Here is a 17,438-nt window from a genome sequence, read left to right on the forward strand (position 1 = left end):
TCTTTCCCATTCAGGATATGTTGAGGTCGGCGCGCCTATAAAAGGAAAGGATGGAGAACACTAAAAGGAAGGAGAAAAAGGCCTTCGACCACCAGACGACCAACAATCTCCGACGAACCAGGCCAAAGATAGATCGACAGACACTCGAACCAGCTCAAGTTAAGCTAGAACATAAGAGCCTCAAGCTCTTTGTAAACAGCTCCCCCCTTAGAACCAGATACCTCCTTGAAGAATTCCCTTCAAGGATAAATATAGTGCTCATACAGGAGTAGGGTGTTACGCCTCCGTGCGGCCCGAACCTGTCTAAAACCCGGCGTACCCACTTTTTCTTGCATTAGGGTGATCGTCTCCCGCCGGCCATCGCATTTATTTCCGTTCCCGCTTATTTCCCAAACAAGTTTTTCCAGGATCATCCCCCCGGCCGAATCTCTAAAAAGGGGTCTCTCGGGATCCCTGCGACAGGAGTTCACTCTCCGACAAGTATAATCCTTTGGTCAAGAAATTCAGGATGGCACGTGATCGTATCTTTTCTCCGGAGTCTCCAGATGTACATATCCGTCTCCTTGGCACTTCTAATGAGCATGGTAATCGTGATTCCATACCAACTGTTTCGGAACTAGCTGCTCTCATTGTTGCTGATCTAACTATAGAAGCATGTGACTTTGATGTTGTTGTGCACACACACCCGGGCGCCTTGCAGCAAGTTAACCTTTTGAATCCAGCACTCATGTCCTTGCAATATCCGCTTTTGTTCCCGTTTGGTGAAAGGAGCTTCCATCTAGGTATCAAGTATTGTCATCTTGACGGAGCAACTCCTGGTGGCCGTGAAAATGTTACAATGAAGGAATTCTACTGTTATCAGGTCCATTACCGTCAAGGAGAACCTAATCCATACACATGTTGTGGGCGCCTCTCTGACCAAGCAATTGTCAATTGTTATTCATGTATCGAAGCTAGCAGGTTGCAATTCTTTTACTTCAATCAGGACCTTTTGCGATCTGAAACATATCAAGGAATTACCGATGCTTTAGGCCAGGGCTGTTCAAATGGGAAGAATATAGGCCTCAAGTGGATGCTTCCGTCCAGCCATGTGGGCAGTCCACGATACCTAGCTATGAACTATCAAGATGCAATGGCTGTTTGTCGACAGTATGGATCTCCTGATATTTTTACCACTTTCACATGCAATCCCAAATGGCCGGAGATTGCTCAGGCTCTCAAATATGAACCAAGTCAGCAACACACAGATCGTTCAGATGTGATTTCACGTGTATTCCATATGAAACTAGATGAGTATATTTCTGATATACGAGATGGTACAGCCTTTGGACCTATTCGAGCATGTAATGTTCTATCCTCTCTTTGTACATGCTCCTTATCATTTGCATTCTCCCTACTTATTCCAGAATTCTTCACCTTGCTTTCTTCATGTACAGATATGTACACTATTGAATTCCAGAAAAGAGGGTTGCCGCATGTTCACATACTTGTGTGGCTAACTGGCCATTCTTCAGATCCATCCCCGGCTTTCATTGATACTCTAATATCTGCTGAGCTTCCAGATCCCCGCTCTGATCCCCTTGGCTATGGGCTGGTCCAGGAATTCATGGTGCATGGCCCATGTGGTCCTATGAACCTTCATTGCTCATGTATGAAAGAGGGTGTCTGTTCTAAGAGGTTCCCCAAATCTTTCAATGCTGAAACTTCTATTGATGAAGCGGGTTTTCCTCAATACCGCCGCAGAGAAAATGGATTAACTGTTAATAAAGGACGGTTTGATCTTGATAACAGATGGGTTGTGCCGTACAATATGGCCATCTTGAAGAAATACCAGGCCCATATCAATGTTGAATGGTACAACAAAACTAATTTGGTCAAGTACCTCTTCAAATATGTGACCAAAGGACATGACAAAGCTACGTTTGCTTTTGTTGATACTCCTGCAGATCCTACAACTGACTCTGAAGGAAGAGATGAAATTTCTGAACATATCAGATGCAGATACTTATCCTCCTGTGAAGCCATGTGGCGATTACTAGGTTTTGAAATACATGGTCGTATGCCTGCAGTTGAGCGCCTTGCTGTTCATATGCCTGGTATGAACAATATTATATTCCATGAGGAGGCTGATCTTGCAGATGTTATTGAAGATCCTAGCAGACATAAAACCACATTAACTGAATGGTTTATAGTCAACCAAATGTATCCACATGCAAGACCTTTCACATACTGTGACTTCCCTACCTATTATAGATGGGATCCTGATCAAAAGGCTTGGTTTACAAGAAAAAGATCCCCAAAGATAGGTCGCATCTATAATGTGCACCCAAGTACAGGTGAACTGTTTTATCTGAGAATGCTTCTCATGGTTGTCACCGGTGCCACCAACTTTGCCAACCTTAGAACATACAATGGAATTGTATATGATACCTTCAGAGAGGCATGCCAGGCTAGAGGATTAGTCGGTGATGACAGCGAATGGTATATGCTGTTTGATGAAGCTATTATATGGGCATCTCCTCACCAACTAAGACACCTGTTTCTCATTGTATTGGTTTTCTGTGATGTTCTTAATGCTAGGATGTTGTTTGAAAAATACTGGAAACATCTTGCTGATGATATCACTTATCAAATCCGTCTGTGCGTACGCAATCCTAGATATTGTGTTCCAGACTGCCACCTGCAGGCACAACTCCTCTCTGACTTAACTATTTTATTTTCCAAAGCTGGTGCAAATCTATCTTCATACAACATCCCTTCTGCACCAATTCCTGAATCCTTTGCATATGGCAATAGGCTTATTTCTGAGGAGTTAGCATATGACAAGCCACTTCTAGAAGCACAATCCATTGCCCTTGCATCTACACTAAATCAAGAACAACGGCTTGTGTACGATAAAGTTATTGCTTATGTTATTTCAAAAGAACCTGCCGTCTTCTTTATTTCTGGCTATGGTGGCACAGGAAAGACTTATCTCTGGAATGCCATTATAGTAAAACTTAGAGCTGAAGGTGAGATAGTACTAGCTGTTGCTTCTTCTGGGGTTGCCTCTCTTTTATTACCTAGTGGTAGAACTGCACATTCAAGGTTCTGAATACCTCTTGACATAAACGAGCGTAGTATGTGCAGCATTAGGCGTGGGACTATGCTTGCGGGACTCATCAGTAAAGCATCATTGGTATTATGGGACGAGGCACCTATGACTCATAGACGCTGTTTTGAAGCACTGGATCGCATAATGCGTGACATCCTATCAGCTGATAACCCTTCACTTGCTGATGTTCCTTTCGGTGGAAAATTGATTGTCCTAGGTGGTGATTTTAGGCAGGTCCTTCCCGTTATTACAGGAGGTACCAGATCTGATATTGTTAGTGCAGCACTTGTTATGTCACCAATTTGGCAGCATGTCATGGTCCTCAAGCTATGCACAAATATGAGACTCACAAATCCTTATTTAGATGATTCCCAAAGAGATACGCTCACTGTTTTTGCTCAGTGGGTCCTTGATGTTGGTAACGGTGATGTTTCCATGGCAAAAAAAAATTGTGAAGCACACCCCAGCTGGCTGCAGATACCTTCTGATTTGTTGCTAACACCTTCGGATAATAATATACAGACAATTATAGACTCCACTTATTCTTCCTTTTGCACCATGTATTCAGATGCATCTTACCTTACTGCTCGTGCAATTATATGCCCCACAAATAGTATAGTTGATGAAATCAATGATACTATCTTTGATCAAGTCCCAGGTGAAACCAGAGACTACCTCAGCTATGACACCATTTCTAAAACAGGGGATCCCATCGCACATGCTGATGTCCTTTACCCACCATAATTTCTGAACTCTATAACAATTAACAATTTCCCACATCATCAACTTCGCTTAAAAAAATATGTACCAATCCTTCTTCTTCGCAACATTAATCAGTCTATTGGCCTCTGCAATGGGACCAGACTCATAGTAACCAGACTTGGTGATCGTCTACTAGAAGCGCGCATACTGACAGGTACAAATATTGGGCAAACAGTTTGCATACCTAGAGTTGTTCTGAATTCAGTTAGCCCCAGCTGGCCTTTTACACTGCAACGCCGCCAGTATCCTGTACGTCTATCATATGCTATGACCATTAACAAAAGCCAAGGCCAGACCCTCTCTAAGGTCGGTATCTACCTCCGATGTCCTGTTTTCTCACATGGCCAACTTTATGTAGCCATATCAAGGGTTACCTCAAGAGAAGGTCTCAAGATCCTTATTGATGATGATGTTGTAGGGACTACGCAAGAAACACGAAATATTGTTTACAGAGAAGTCCTCGAACGCCTCTAGACTATACAACTAGGTCACATTCAATGCTGAAATAGTTTTTCACTTTTGGAGTTGTAACTATGTCATGTCCTGTTTTGCCTCCCTGTTCTCAATATATATATTTCTGCATATTCTTTTACCTTATGAACACCTTACTTTATAGTAACACCTACATGTGCTAACCCACTGTCCATTGCCTAGGTATTTGTTCTCTCCCTAATATCTGCTCAACTGTTACTCTTCTCTATACATGTATATCACTTCCATCTTACATACATTGTATTGTTCCAATCTCAAACGCCTCTAGATTATACAACTACATCACATTCAATGCTGAAATAATTTTTCACTTTTGGAGTTGTAACTATGTCATGTCCTGTTTTGCCTCCCTGTTCTCAATATATATATTTCTGCATATTCTTTTACCTTATGAACACCTTCCTTTATAGTAATACCTACATGTGCTATCCCACTGTTCACTGCCTGGGTATTTGTTCTCTCCCTGATATCTGCTCAACTGTTACTCTTCTCTATACATGTATATCACTTCCATCTTACATACATTATACTGTTTCAATCATGTTACCATTTTCTTTTACTACAATGCAGATGCTACCTACTCTTCTCAAGGACGTCACCCAGCGTCATCACAGGTGGAGTATACAAGTCAGAATTGCACGCTTATGGGACTGCCAAGAACAAACTGCCCCATTCAAAGTGTACCGTGTTGATTTCGTAATGATTGATAGTGAGGTCTGTACTCTTACCCATATAGCTCCTATGTTTTGTTCCAAACATTTATACACTTACCTTATCAGCATATTTGCGAACCTTTTCTTTAATAACACTGCTGCATAGTCTCTATCTGCTGTCAACCATACAATAGCTTGCTATACCAAAAAATTTATCTATGGTGGGATATACACAAATGCACATAGCTGCCTTCCATATACTGTGACCTATGCAAATATCATTATATCCCTGCATATTAGCAGAACCCTACCATCACCTACTACACTGTTCCCTTAGATAAGACCTATTGTTTAATACATTCTACCACAATAGCCTTCTAAAATTATATCTGCCCTTATATTCGTCCATTCCTGCTACCCATACTGCTGATACATTTGCGATTCTATATACACTACTAAATAGACAGAATAGAGCTCCATCTTTGTATCTCACTCTCTTAGGTATCTAAAGTTCTGCAATAATGAAATGTCCATCTACAATTTTACATGTATACTTTACAGTAGTCAATAAATTGTTGATATGTAATGGGCTCCGTTCCAAATATAGGATTGTTTTTACTATTTTTTATTACCTATTAAAATACCAACCACATTTACCAAATAGCAAGTCCTCCCTCTACCTGTTGACCTACAGTTTTAGACCATGCTCTGTGATTATAATACTTTGATTACTTTCCCTATCCTTGTCGAAAACTGCAGCAACCTTTTGACTATACTTTGTAGCATCGAACAATCAATTGAATTTACTGAATAATACTGCTACCTGTTAATTGCATAAAATCTTATTCTCACTTACCATTTCGTGTAACATCCATGTTTCAAGGATGCCAATTCAGTGACCCTCTCAACTACTACTACAGTACCTAACTTAATTAACAACCAAACATATTTGCTTTTCAACATAATTAATCCTACTGCCTCTTTACCTGGCAACTACCTTTACAACTCCAATTATTTGAGCTTTGCTCAAATTTGCTTTCACTGTTGCGCATGTCATAATTTTTAATATGAAAGCCCTCAATAAGACAATACTTTCTATGAATCAGTCCCTTGTCATGTCCCTAATATAATCAGGTACAAGATTAACTTCAAGTACCTTTCACTTACTAGGCTATAAGCTGCACCTTTATACCATTACTTCTTTATTCTATCCTACTTTGATTAATCATTTGAGTGCTATTGTCCGTTCTTTGTCTACTCCGTCTCGAATGTTTTACTTCTTGTTATTATAGGTTGCTTTAACTTATTCGCTTAATGATACCGCACTTCATTGCTTGACACTGGTATGGTTCCAGCCGTGCGTACCTACCATGATCTTCCCAGACGACTTCGCCCTCCAAGCGCTGTACCTTTTGCTGCCTCTTGCCAAAAATCAATGCGTATTTTCTTTCCTTTAGTTTTATCTAATATGATGCTTTGTTCATCCATTAGCATTCATAATGTAGGTACCCCTTATAGTCGTCTATTCCTGGTACCTACACTGCTGATGTATTTACAATTTGTACCTACAATACTACCTAGACACACTAGGGCTCTGACTTTGTAGCTCGCTCTCTTATATATTTCAAGTTCTCCCATATTAAGACCCCCTCCTAGAGTTTTTATGTGTATACTTTATAATAATAAAAAACTTGTTAATATGCACTGCCTTTCATTATAAATACAGCATTCCTTTTACTGTACTTGCTACATTCCCTTTACTGTAGTTGTTAACGTCTGTCAGAATAGCAACCAGATTTGCCAACTAGCAGGCCCTCCCTCTACCTATTGACCTAGAATCTTAGAGGATTCTCTGTACTTATAATATTTTGCTTATTTGCTTTATGCTTCTTGAAAGATCCACAAATGTTTTCATTCTGTTTTGTATCATCGCAAAAGCAATTGATAAATGTACATACAGATTGACATTTCCTATCTACAAATTGGCAACTTACACATCTGCCAAGCAAAGAATTTCTTAACTTTTTCTTCTCCCATATGCCTACTCTACCTTTAAAACTATGACCTTCCATTATTTTCATTGCAAAATATCCTTCCTGTTACCTTAGTTTGTATCATTGTGCATTATTACTAAAAAAATGTATACTACCCAAATTTCTTCTGTTATGCTTTAGTTTATGTACCTTCATTCATTCTATGATTACTTTCTACCCATACCTATTCCTTTCTAGGGTACCAACATGGAGGGATGTATCCCAGAACGATGGCTCCAACAATTTAAACCATTGCTCCAAGAAGGCAATATCTATGATATCAGCTACTTCGAGGTAGCTGTATCCAAAAAGACCTACAAATGTGTTGATCATTACATTATGGCAAAATTCACTAAAGCTACAAAAGTTATTGAGGTTATACCACAGCCCCAGGAGTTCCCAATCTATGCATATCATGCTGTTCCATATTCTGTTCTAGCGCAACGAATCAACAAACCTGTCCTTTTATCAGGTATACAATCTAACCCACTGTATCATACCTATTTACATTTTCACTTAACTCCTATCTATTACTTCCTTCATATAATATTTATAAACCTATTCTGCTGCCCAGATTTTATTGGGAAAATTATTGCTATTGGTGATATCGTAACAGTAAACACCAGGAATGGTCCAAGGCTAAAAAGGAACATTCATATCACTGATGGCAGGTGCTAATTCAGATCCTTCTATTATTCATACTATATGCTCACTACATTGTTCCTATTTCCTATAAGCTCTCCTAAAAATGCTATCCCATTTCAGCCACCAAGTAGCAATCACTCTCTGGCAACAGCAAGCTGAGTCCTTTGATGGCGAACAACTGCATGAAACATCAACTACCGTAGCAATTTATGTGCTCTTCGTTGGTATGACTATTGGGACTTTTTCAGGTGCAACATTATGTTATCATGCATTTTACTTTACTTATTACATATCATACCTCAAAGCAGAGTTCTCACTACTCAAACAATACTTCATATATAGTTCACATTCCTGCAGGAACTATTGCCCTCCAAGGAATCTCAGCCACAAAATGGTATATCAATATACCAATTCCTGAAATTGCAGCACTACGAACCAGGTTAACCCACCTTTCATATCTCTATCCATCTCACATGTACTTCCATACTGCATACAAAAGCATAAGCACTACAACACCCATTACCAATCTAATTGCTTCCTATTTACTGCTTAGCCTAGCAAATCATCCTCACCAAATTGAATGGCTTCAAGGAACTGCTGCTCCACAAAACCCTTTGGCTACAACAGTCCATGATCTCACCGAGCTTATTCCAAATGATGCTCTGGTATCACAAGCATTGTTTACTATCTTTCACTCTTTTTTTCTATTCAACCCTATTCTACTTCATCAATAATATTAATATTCTAGGGTCAGACCTATACTGTGACCACCCTTCTCAAAGATTTGGTTCCTGGAGAGGCCTGGTGGTATATGTCGTGCGGAGCTTGCTGGAAAAAAACTGAACCCAATGCTGATTCTTACAAATGTCCCAGGTGTTCCAGCAAAGAGACCGAGCCACGGTATGTACCATTTCCACAATACTTTGCATACCTTCACCATGCAAAATGCCTCATATTATTTTCTACTTACATACATCCCTCTGCGATTTATGTTGCAGGTACAGAATTACATACTTTGGCACCGACCCATCTACAGCCCAAGAATCTAATTCACAACTTGCATGGTTTATATTCTTTGGCAAAATAGGACACCAACTAATTGGGAAACCTCCCACAGTCCTAATTGCAGCAGGAAAAGGAGACCCGGTCTATGTCCCCCCAGAGATAACGAACCATATTGGCAAAACTTATACCATGACTGTTTAAATGACAACAGGCTCCCTCCAAAGCATCCACCCAACATTTCAGGTCCAGTCCCTTGCTGTTTATGCAAACTTATCAGGGAGGCTCCTCACTCCTACAACACCCAGTGCAATACCTTCTGCACAAACCAATGTGCCTACCACCGACATACCTACCAGCTCCACATTGGATCATCAAGGCAGTTCTATAATATCTTTCAATACACGAGACACTCCTATATCTCCTGATAAGGTTAATTTTACACTCTCCTATCTATTTTGCATTCCTTAGTCTACTATCATAGCACTTATAGTTTTACATCCACTTTGCTGCTTGTACAACAGCTATTGGTATCATCAACACCACCACCACAGGAGACACCTACTGACCACACTCCAACCATGGTACCATGCTAATATACATACCCTCTTGCTATAGCCATCCTAACTGCACCTACCAGAAGTTTCAATCCGGTAACATCCTAATTCTCTTGGTTTTTATCATGTTCTACTATCAAATAGCGCAGCACCAACAGTTCTGCATCCCACAAGCGTCACCTCCAAGATCTTGAAAACCTGAATACCAACCTTCCTGCCAACAAAAGGTATTTGTTGATTCACCTGACTATCTCTAATCTCCAGTCATTAACTCACCACCCCAGCAATACTATCTTTTATCATAACCTGTATGAAACATTACAACACTCCAACCAATACACATCCGCATCAGGTGTCCAGGAAACTCCACCTATCCACCTCTGACAACGAAAACTAGGTAATACATCATTCCTCTTACACTAATATACATACTGCCAAAAATTCCCTGCTTTCCGAAACAAAAAACTCATTCTATAATCATAAATAGATTGTTCATTTCTTAACAAGAAAACTATACCATTCTAACATACACAACTGCTATATGTAGGTTTCCTTCCCATACTGACAGCTACCCATCCACTCCAACATCATCACTCAGCGTGTGCAAATCACCGGCCTTTACCTTATGTACAACCAAACAACTTATCCACACTATCCAGTCAGCCAAGCCCCTCTATACTGTACAATGAATATGTATCTAAGCTTCAAACCACTTACATATACCTGCATCACTGTATATGATCATCACTGCCAAAAAAAAATGCACATAAGCCTCTTACACTACGTACTACCTTCCATGATGTATATTTTTACCTTCATGTTCCCCGGATTATGGACTAGATATTGTATCCGTTCCCACCTTTATATTTGCTACTCATCCACTTACTTTCACTTAAATATTCTGCTACATCTACTTACTTTAGCATGGAACAAATCTACCACCCAGTAAGCTAGCCTTACCATATTATATTTCGTTCAACCTCAATTGGGATCCTTTATGAGACCGGCTATTATAAATCTTCACTAATCATCTGATCTTCTTCGGCAATATTACATTCACGTACATTTTTCTCTCTGATTATGATCAAATCAATACAAATTCAACATACCCCTTCCAGTTGCCTCATTCTTTACTTTCAATTGCAAACCCCAACATCCATCTACCGGCTCACCACTTGCATCTCACTAAATATACACCTCTACCGGCCACACGCGCACCGCGCGTTTTTTGTCTAGTTATATACTAACGGCGGTGAAAATCTTGAACGCTCAGAGGCTCTGTAGGTACTGTAGCAGGGTCTCGCTCATCGTTCTGTACGTATAGGTATATATGTATATGGATACGTATATGAATACATATACAAATATATATATATATATATGTATATGCATATACGTATTTGTGTACATATAATATTCTTTCTATTTTTAAAAATACTAGAAGATGTAAAAGAAAAATTTGTTATATTGATAAATCTACTGAAACAATCTAAACTGCAAAGAAAAAAAACTCAAAAAATACAAAACAAATTTTGTTACCTTCGTATTATTCACGTAACTACTGTCCACAAATATATTATATATATATATATATATAGATACAAATATATATTCATATTTATATATGTATATTACATACATGGATGAATTCAACATCTTATTTTCAGTAACATATATTAACAATAAAAAAATTAGTATACTAATATAAAACAAATAATGTTAGTTCCGTATTACTACTCAGCAATATTATATATATATATATATATATATATAGGAAAACTAGTATGTACTCCTGGGTGTATGTACTTCCACCTCTCATATACCACTTTTACACGTGTGTTATACTTCTTTATCACTTTAAATATATATATATATATATATATATATATATATATATATATATATATATATATATATATATATATATATATATATATATATATATATATATATATAGGAAAACTAGTATGTACTCCTGGGTGTATGTACTCCCACCTCTCATATACCACTTTTACACGTGTGTTATACTTCTTTATCACTTTAAATATACTTCATTAGTAATTATAAGATACTACAATACAAATCCCACGAAAATTTTTATAAAATTCCATGATTTTTATCATAATTTGCGTATATACTTCTTTTATGTATAAAAAAGAGTATATAGCAAAAATGAAAGGTTAACATTGAATTTTTTTTCATACAACTCATATTGGAGTATCTTAGAATTAGTATTAGAATATACTAAAAATGATAAAAGAGTATAAAGTGTTTGTTTAGGTGGTATATTGCATGTGGGAGTACATACTCCTAGGAGTATAGAATAGGTGTCCTATATATATATATATATATATATATATATATATATATATATATATATATATATATATATATCAGTCTAAATGAACGCGGGGACGGACCGACGGAGTCGCAGACGGGCAGCTGTGCAGGCAGGGCACCGCGTGCTCGCTACGCGATCCTATCACTCCATCCCGACCGCTCGCGTGCGCACGGACGGCACAGATCCGTTTCGATGTGCATCTTCGCGCGAACCTTCTAGGCTTCGTCACGAAGGCCTGCGCGACTAGTTCCGCGAGACTCCTCCGAAAGCGAAAAGCTCTACGTGCTCTCGTCAAATCCCGCGACTTGGAGAAGACGACGCCCAAAAATTCGAACGGAAGTTTGGTGCTCGCGCGGTGAGGAAGCGATCCCGGTGCGCAGATGGGCCAGGCGTTCCGCAAGCTGTTCGATGCCTTCTTCGGCACCAGCGAGATGAGGGTACGGTGATCTTTTTGCTGAGATTTTTTTTTTCGTTGTTTGGTAGTACTACTTTTCATGAACTGCTTTTATCATCTCTTTGTTTTTTTTTGGTGATGCCTTTTTCTTTCAGGTTGTCATGCTTGGGCTGGATGCCGCGGGCAAAACCACCATCCTGTACAAGCTGCACATCGGGGAGGTTTTGTCGACTGTTCCTACGATCGGTAGGTCACTGATTATTGTTTGTTGCTACTTGAATTAATGTTACCAAGGGCCTCACTGATGTGTTGCCGGGGCAAAGGAGGTCGCTGGCTCGCTGCTGTTGATGAATGAGGAAGAAATCTAATGAGTTTTGATGGTTTACCTAGTGCTAGATGGGAATTGTAAACTTGCTGTCTCGGCATTACCTTTGCGTATATAGATTTTTCCTTTGAACTGTGATTAGTTGAGCACTCTTAGATTATTCTTCTATTTTTATTGCGATTACGATCGAATTGCTCTTTGGATAGCAATTCCCCTATTAGTAAACCAGTCAGCCTGCTTAACATTTTGACTTCATCAACTAGCACGTGTTCTGAAGGGTTCTATGTGGCAATTTTTGCTTTTGTTTTTGTAAAAAATGATGTTTCACTTTGCCTGCAACTAAGTGGTCATGTTATGTTTCTGATGTTACTACTAGGTTTCAACGTCGAGAAGGTTCAGTACAAGAATGTGATGTTTACTGTGTGGGATGTTGGTGGCCAAGAGAAGTTGAGGCCCTTGTGGAGGCATTACTTCAATAATACGGACGGCTTGGTACATTTCAATTACTTCATAGTTATAAGACCTTGACAGAAGGAAATTGGTCTGGAGTCATTCTGCATACTGAATTGTGTTATTTATGGTTCACCTCAAACGAAATTTTGCTGCTGTTCATTATTGGTTACATAGAGTTCCATGATTGGGAAATACTTATATAAGCCATAATATTTTTCATTAAAGTGTTTGGAAACCCTGTGAATTAATGTATTAATTTTTAATGTGAATCTCGTTGACGATACTCTTCAGAGCAGCTACTGATTCCCTTAAGGGAGACTTTAGTGTTCATTTTTTTCAGCCTTTCTTCCTTGAGATCAATGTCAAACTCTGGAGTTTCATGTGTTCCTCATTATGACCTACTATACTTTATTTGTAAAATGCGAAGAAATAAATACTGTGTGCATGTTCTGAGTTGCAGATCTATGTGGTTGATTCATTGGACCGAGAGAGAATTGGAAAAGCCAAAGCAGAGTTTCAGGTTTTATAAGTTGTTATAATTTCTCATCAGTGAATTTAATTCTCTACCCCAGCTAATATTTAGTGCCTTTGTTGCAGTCAATAATTAATGATCCTTTGATGCTGAATAGTGTCATATTGGTGTTTGCAAACAAACAAGATATGGTGAGTGAACAACTTGACCTCTCTTTTTAACACAAACATTCTTGAATGCAAATTTGATTAAATCCAGTGAGCATGCCTACACCTTTGCTTAAGTTATGAAATTGCTTTACACTGTATTTGACAGGTTTGCAAAAATGTGTACTTTTAATTGTTTGTGTTTCTGCAGCTTTAATTCTATAAATTTCAGAATGTTCTGTCTTGTGATGGAAAGGGTGCCGTCTAAGCCTTTGAAATGTCCATTTGTATATCAAGAGGCACGCTCGCTAATTTTTAATGAAGAGTACCCCGTACGAAGATAATAATAGTTCACTGTGTTTATGTCACAATTAATAATATATTGTTTTAAAGAACGCTTTAAATTGCACCTTAACTGATAATGTGTTGGATTGCTATGAGCCTATGACTCCCATGGTTTAGTTTAATATGTGCAGACGAGATTGCACTTGTTTGAAATTCCTTGTTTTGAGGTTATTACTGCATGACAAGAGGGCCATGTGCCATAAAACATATTGTTATAGGATGCATTTTGCGGCTCACATGTTGCTAACAATAATATAGTTTGACAAATAGATGCATGTGTCTGGCTTAGATATGACTCTTGTACCTTAATTGCACGAAGCACCCTCTGTACCCTTTCAATAATATACTAAGTAGAACTGTCTATGCTGCTCCCCTCTAATGTAGCTTTCCTTGTTTTGCCAGAAAGGGGCAATGGCACCAATGGAGGTCTGCGAGGGCCTTGGCCTCTATGATTTGAAGAATCGCATCTGGCACATCCAAGGCTCCTGTGCCCTCAAAGGTGATGGTCTTTATGAGGGCTTGGACTGGCTGGCAAGCACGCTGAAGGAATTGCAAGCTTCTGGTCGCCTACCCTCAGGGGGGACCTCGTTGTTCTAAGTAGCAGGTATGCCTGTAACTTGTAAGATCAATCTTGGATTAAATGTGATTATCGATAATGATAATTACCTTACATTGTCCAGGCAATATGCTTCACAGTGTTGACTCTACTGAAGGCAAAATGATGCATGGGCCTGACTGCATCAAAGTTCACCGATGCGATTTTGTCATGGGTTGTACTCATCCCTGGGAATAACCATTTCGCGTAGGTGATCTAACTTGTGATATAGGTCTTGTAAATTTCGTTGCGAGTTTATACAAGCTAACCAGGCGGGATGCATTTGTTCACATACGAGGATTCAGCATCCTCATGCTATTAATATGAAATTTTCTGTAAAATTATGTTTGGCAAATGCAGTTTATCTCGGCAAGATGGTCGCATTTAGTCTGATGGTTTTTCATCAGCGTTGAGTTTATCAAACGAAAGATAGACTTGGACATTCTAAAATGATGGCTGAACTGATTGGTTGGCTGCCTAACCCGCTACTACCTCTGTTTACAAATAATGATCACTTTTAACTTTTACAGTTTTAACTTTGACTAGTAATATTTGTTCAAGTATTTAGTTAAGTAAAACGGAGAAAGTGCTTTAAGATGACTTATATTTCTGGCTACATGCACAAATTTTTTGCGGAAAAAATGAAATGTCAAACGTTAAATACTGAGGTTAAAAGTGTCAGTTATTTGTAATTGGATGTTGTCGGTGTATCAGGAACCAGAGGTCCCTGAGTCCCGAGACCGGGCCGGCCATCCGTCACGCGTCACCATCCCGCGAGGTCCGCCCTGCGAGATAAGAAAAGGCTAAGTCCCGGGAGAAGGTGCTCGGGGCCGCCGCCTCTGGTTCCTGAGCACCCCAGTTCCCCGATGATCCGCGGAGTCCAAGTACCGGGAAGGAAGTGCTCGGGAGAGAGTGCTCGGGGCTGCACGTGGTAGCCCCCGAGGACTCGGTTCCCCGAAGATTCCCCCCCAGTGCTATGGAGAGAGTGCTCGGGGCTGCACGTGGCAGCCCCCGAGGACTCGGTTCCCCGAAGGTTTCCCCCAGTGCTCGGGAGAGAGTGCTCGGGGCTGCACGTGGCAGCCCCCGATGACTCGGTTCCCCGAAGGTTTCCCCCAGTGCTCGGGAGAGAGTGCTCGGGGCTGCACGTGGCAGCCCCCGAGGACTCGGCTCCCCGAAGGTTTCCCCCAGTGCTCGGGAGAGAGTGCTCGGGGCTGCACGTGGCAGCCCCCGAGGACTCGGTTCCCCGAAGGTCTCACCGGAGTGCTCGGGAGAGGGTGCTCGGGGTTGCACATGGCAGCCCCCGAGGACTCGGTTCCCCGAAGGTTCGCGTAAGATCGTTCGACGACCCAAAGGGTCCCCTCGCCGGGGTGTCAGTCAGTCAAAGACACGAATGCCGCATTTAATAGGCACGCGCGGCCTGACATCCTGACATCCTGACATTCTCAGCTGCCCACGCCCTAGTGTCAGACCCTGCCATGCTCTGGCAGGGGGTGTGGGTCCATTAAATGCACGGGTCCCGTCCCGTTTCACCCGGGTGCCTCGGGATAACGTTCCCAGAATCGAAGCGCTCCGCCTGCCACCCTGCCCCGGCAGAAGGACAAGACAGGGTGGGCGCACCGGGCACCTCTGCGGCTGCCCGGTGGGCCCTCTTAATGACGCCGAAGGACCTCCACAGTGGCGGGTGGTCGGATGCACACCGCAATTTTCCACCGCCCCTGTCACTTCGCCAAGACGGAATGATGACGCCTTTCTCCGTGGCACCTTGGCACGTGCGCACCCTCTTTCCCATTCAGGATAAGTCGAGGTCGGCGCGCCTATAAAAGGAAAGAATGGAGAATACACAGCCGACGCTGACAGCCAACGCTCACAGCTCACAGCTCACGACACACAACACACGACTCACGACTCATCCTTGAAGAATTCCGTCTCAGATCCGGAAGCCCTCAAAAAAGACCCCGAAGCTCAGATCAAAAGACGAAGAACATCACAAACAAGCTCGAGCCAAGCTAGAACACGAGAGTCTCAAGCTCTCTGTAGACAGCTCACCCCTGTAACCAGATACATCCTTAAAGAATTCCCTTCAAGGAAAGGTATAGCACTCCCACAGGAGTAGGGTGTTACGCCTCCGTGCGGCCCGAACCTGTCTAAACCCCGGTGCACCCATCTTTCTTACACTAGGACGATCATCTCCCACCACCAGCCCCTGCATTTATTTCCGCTCCCATCTATTTCCCAGATAAGCTCGTTCAGGATCATCCCCCCGGCCGAATCTATAAAAAGGGGTCTCTCGGGATCCCTGCGACAGGAGTTCATCCTCCGACAGCTGGCGCGCCAGGTAGGGGGGAATATCCCTGGATTTGTTTGTTTCGCTTTTTTCCACAGGAAAAGATGGCTGGTGGGCACCGTCTCCAGTGTTCCGGTTCCACTTCCAGTGACGGAGTGCTGCCCGACGCTCGGGAGAGCCCAGTCGCTGCTGCGTTCCATCAGCAGCCTCTATCCACGTGCGCGGTTTTTCCCGCTCAAGGGGATCAAGGCGCTGGGCCCAGCAGGGCCGCCGTCGCCGCTGCTGATGCACTTTCCGACCCCCAGCAAGAGGTCGGGACCCCAGCCGCCAGGTCCACCTCTGGACCATGTCGGGTGCCACCCCGGCGCAGGCTCGCATTCAGCGAGGCCGGCCCGGGGAGAGCGCTGCTTGCAGCGCATGCTCTCCTCAGGCACCCGCCCGTTCAGGCCATGCCGAATACTCCGGAAGGCCGGTGGATACAAGATGTCGTCGCTTTGGTTGGCACTGCTCGCCGCCAGGTGCAGGCCGGGAGTCCTCGCACCACTTCTCAGCGTGGTGCCGCCAGAGCCGGCTCCTCAACGGGCAACGCCCGCACGGGCCGAGGGGCCTCCAGGCGGAGTGCCGTCCCCCTGGCTGTGTCCGAAGCCCGGGACCTCCGCTTGCGCCTTGACGAGCGGAGGGGCCACGAGGACGCACGAGTTACTCTCGAGCGCCAGCGGGAGACCCGGCAGGAGGTCGGGGCAGAGGACCAGACTTCCTCTCTCCCGGCCCAAGGCCACCGGGAATCCCCGGCTCGCCGCCACTCACCACCAAAGACCCCTACTCGTGCTGCGGGGTACGGCACC

General features: G+C 42.2%; 3 protein-coding genes across 3 annotated transcripts; all 3 read left to right on the forward strand.

Annotated features, from left to right (window-relative positions):
- Positions 1–508: 508 nt before the first annotated feature.
- On the forward strand, positions 509–3,094 carry LOC133922908 (uncharacterized). The gene has a single exon (XM_062368432.1). The coding sequence runs from the start codon at positions 509–511 to the stop codon at positions 3,092–3,094; it is 2,586 nt and encodes an 861-aa protein (XP_062224416.1).
- Positions 3,095–3,238: 144 nt separating this feature from the next.
- LOC133922910 (uncharacterized) lies at positions 3,239–3,838 on the forward strand. Its single transcript, XM_062368433.1, has one exon. It carries the CDS (start codon positions 3,239–3,241, stop codon positions 3,836–3,838), a length of 600 nt encoding a protein of 199 aa, XP_062224417.1.
- A 7,949-nt stretch (positions 3,839–11,787) lies between these two features.
- On the forward strand, positions 11,788–14,664 carry LOC133921459 (ADP-ribosylation factor-like). Its single transcript, XM_062366341.1, has 7 exons — positions 11,788–12,016; positions 12,129–12,219; positions 12,675–12,790; positions 13,212–13,271; positions 13,349–13,414; positions 14,117–14,318; positions 14,395–14,664. Exons 1-6 carry the CDS (start codon positions 11,960–11,962, stop codon positions 14,309–14,311), a joined length of 585 nt encoding a protein of 194 aa, XP_062222325.1. The 5' UTR covers positions 11,788–11,959; the 3' UTR covers positions 14,312–14,318; positions 14,395–14,664.
- Positions 14,665–17,438: the final 2,774 nt, after the last annotated feature.

Source organism: Phragmites australis, chromosome 6, assembly GCF_958298935.1.
Source record: "Phragmites australis chromosome 6, lpPhrAust1.1, whole genome shotgun sequence".
Lineage (NCBI taxonomy): Eukaryota > Viridiplantae > Streptophyta > Magnoliopsida > Poales > Poaceae > Phragmites > Phragmites australis.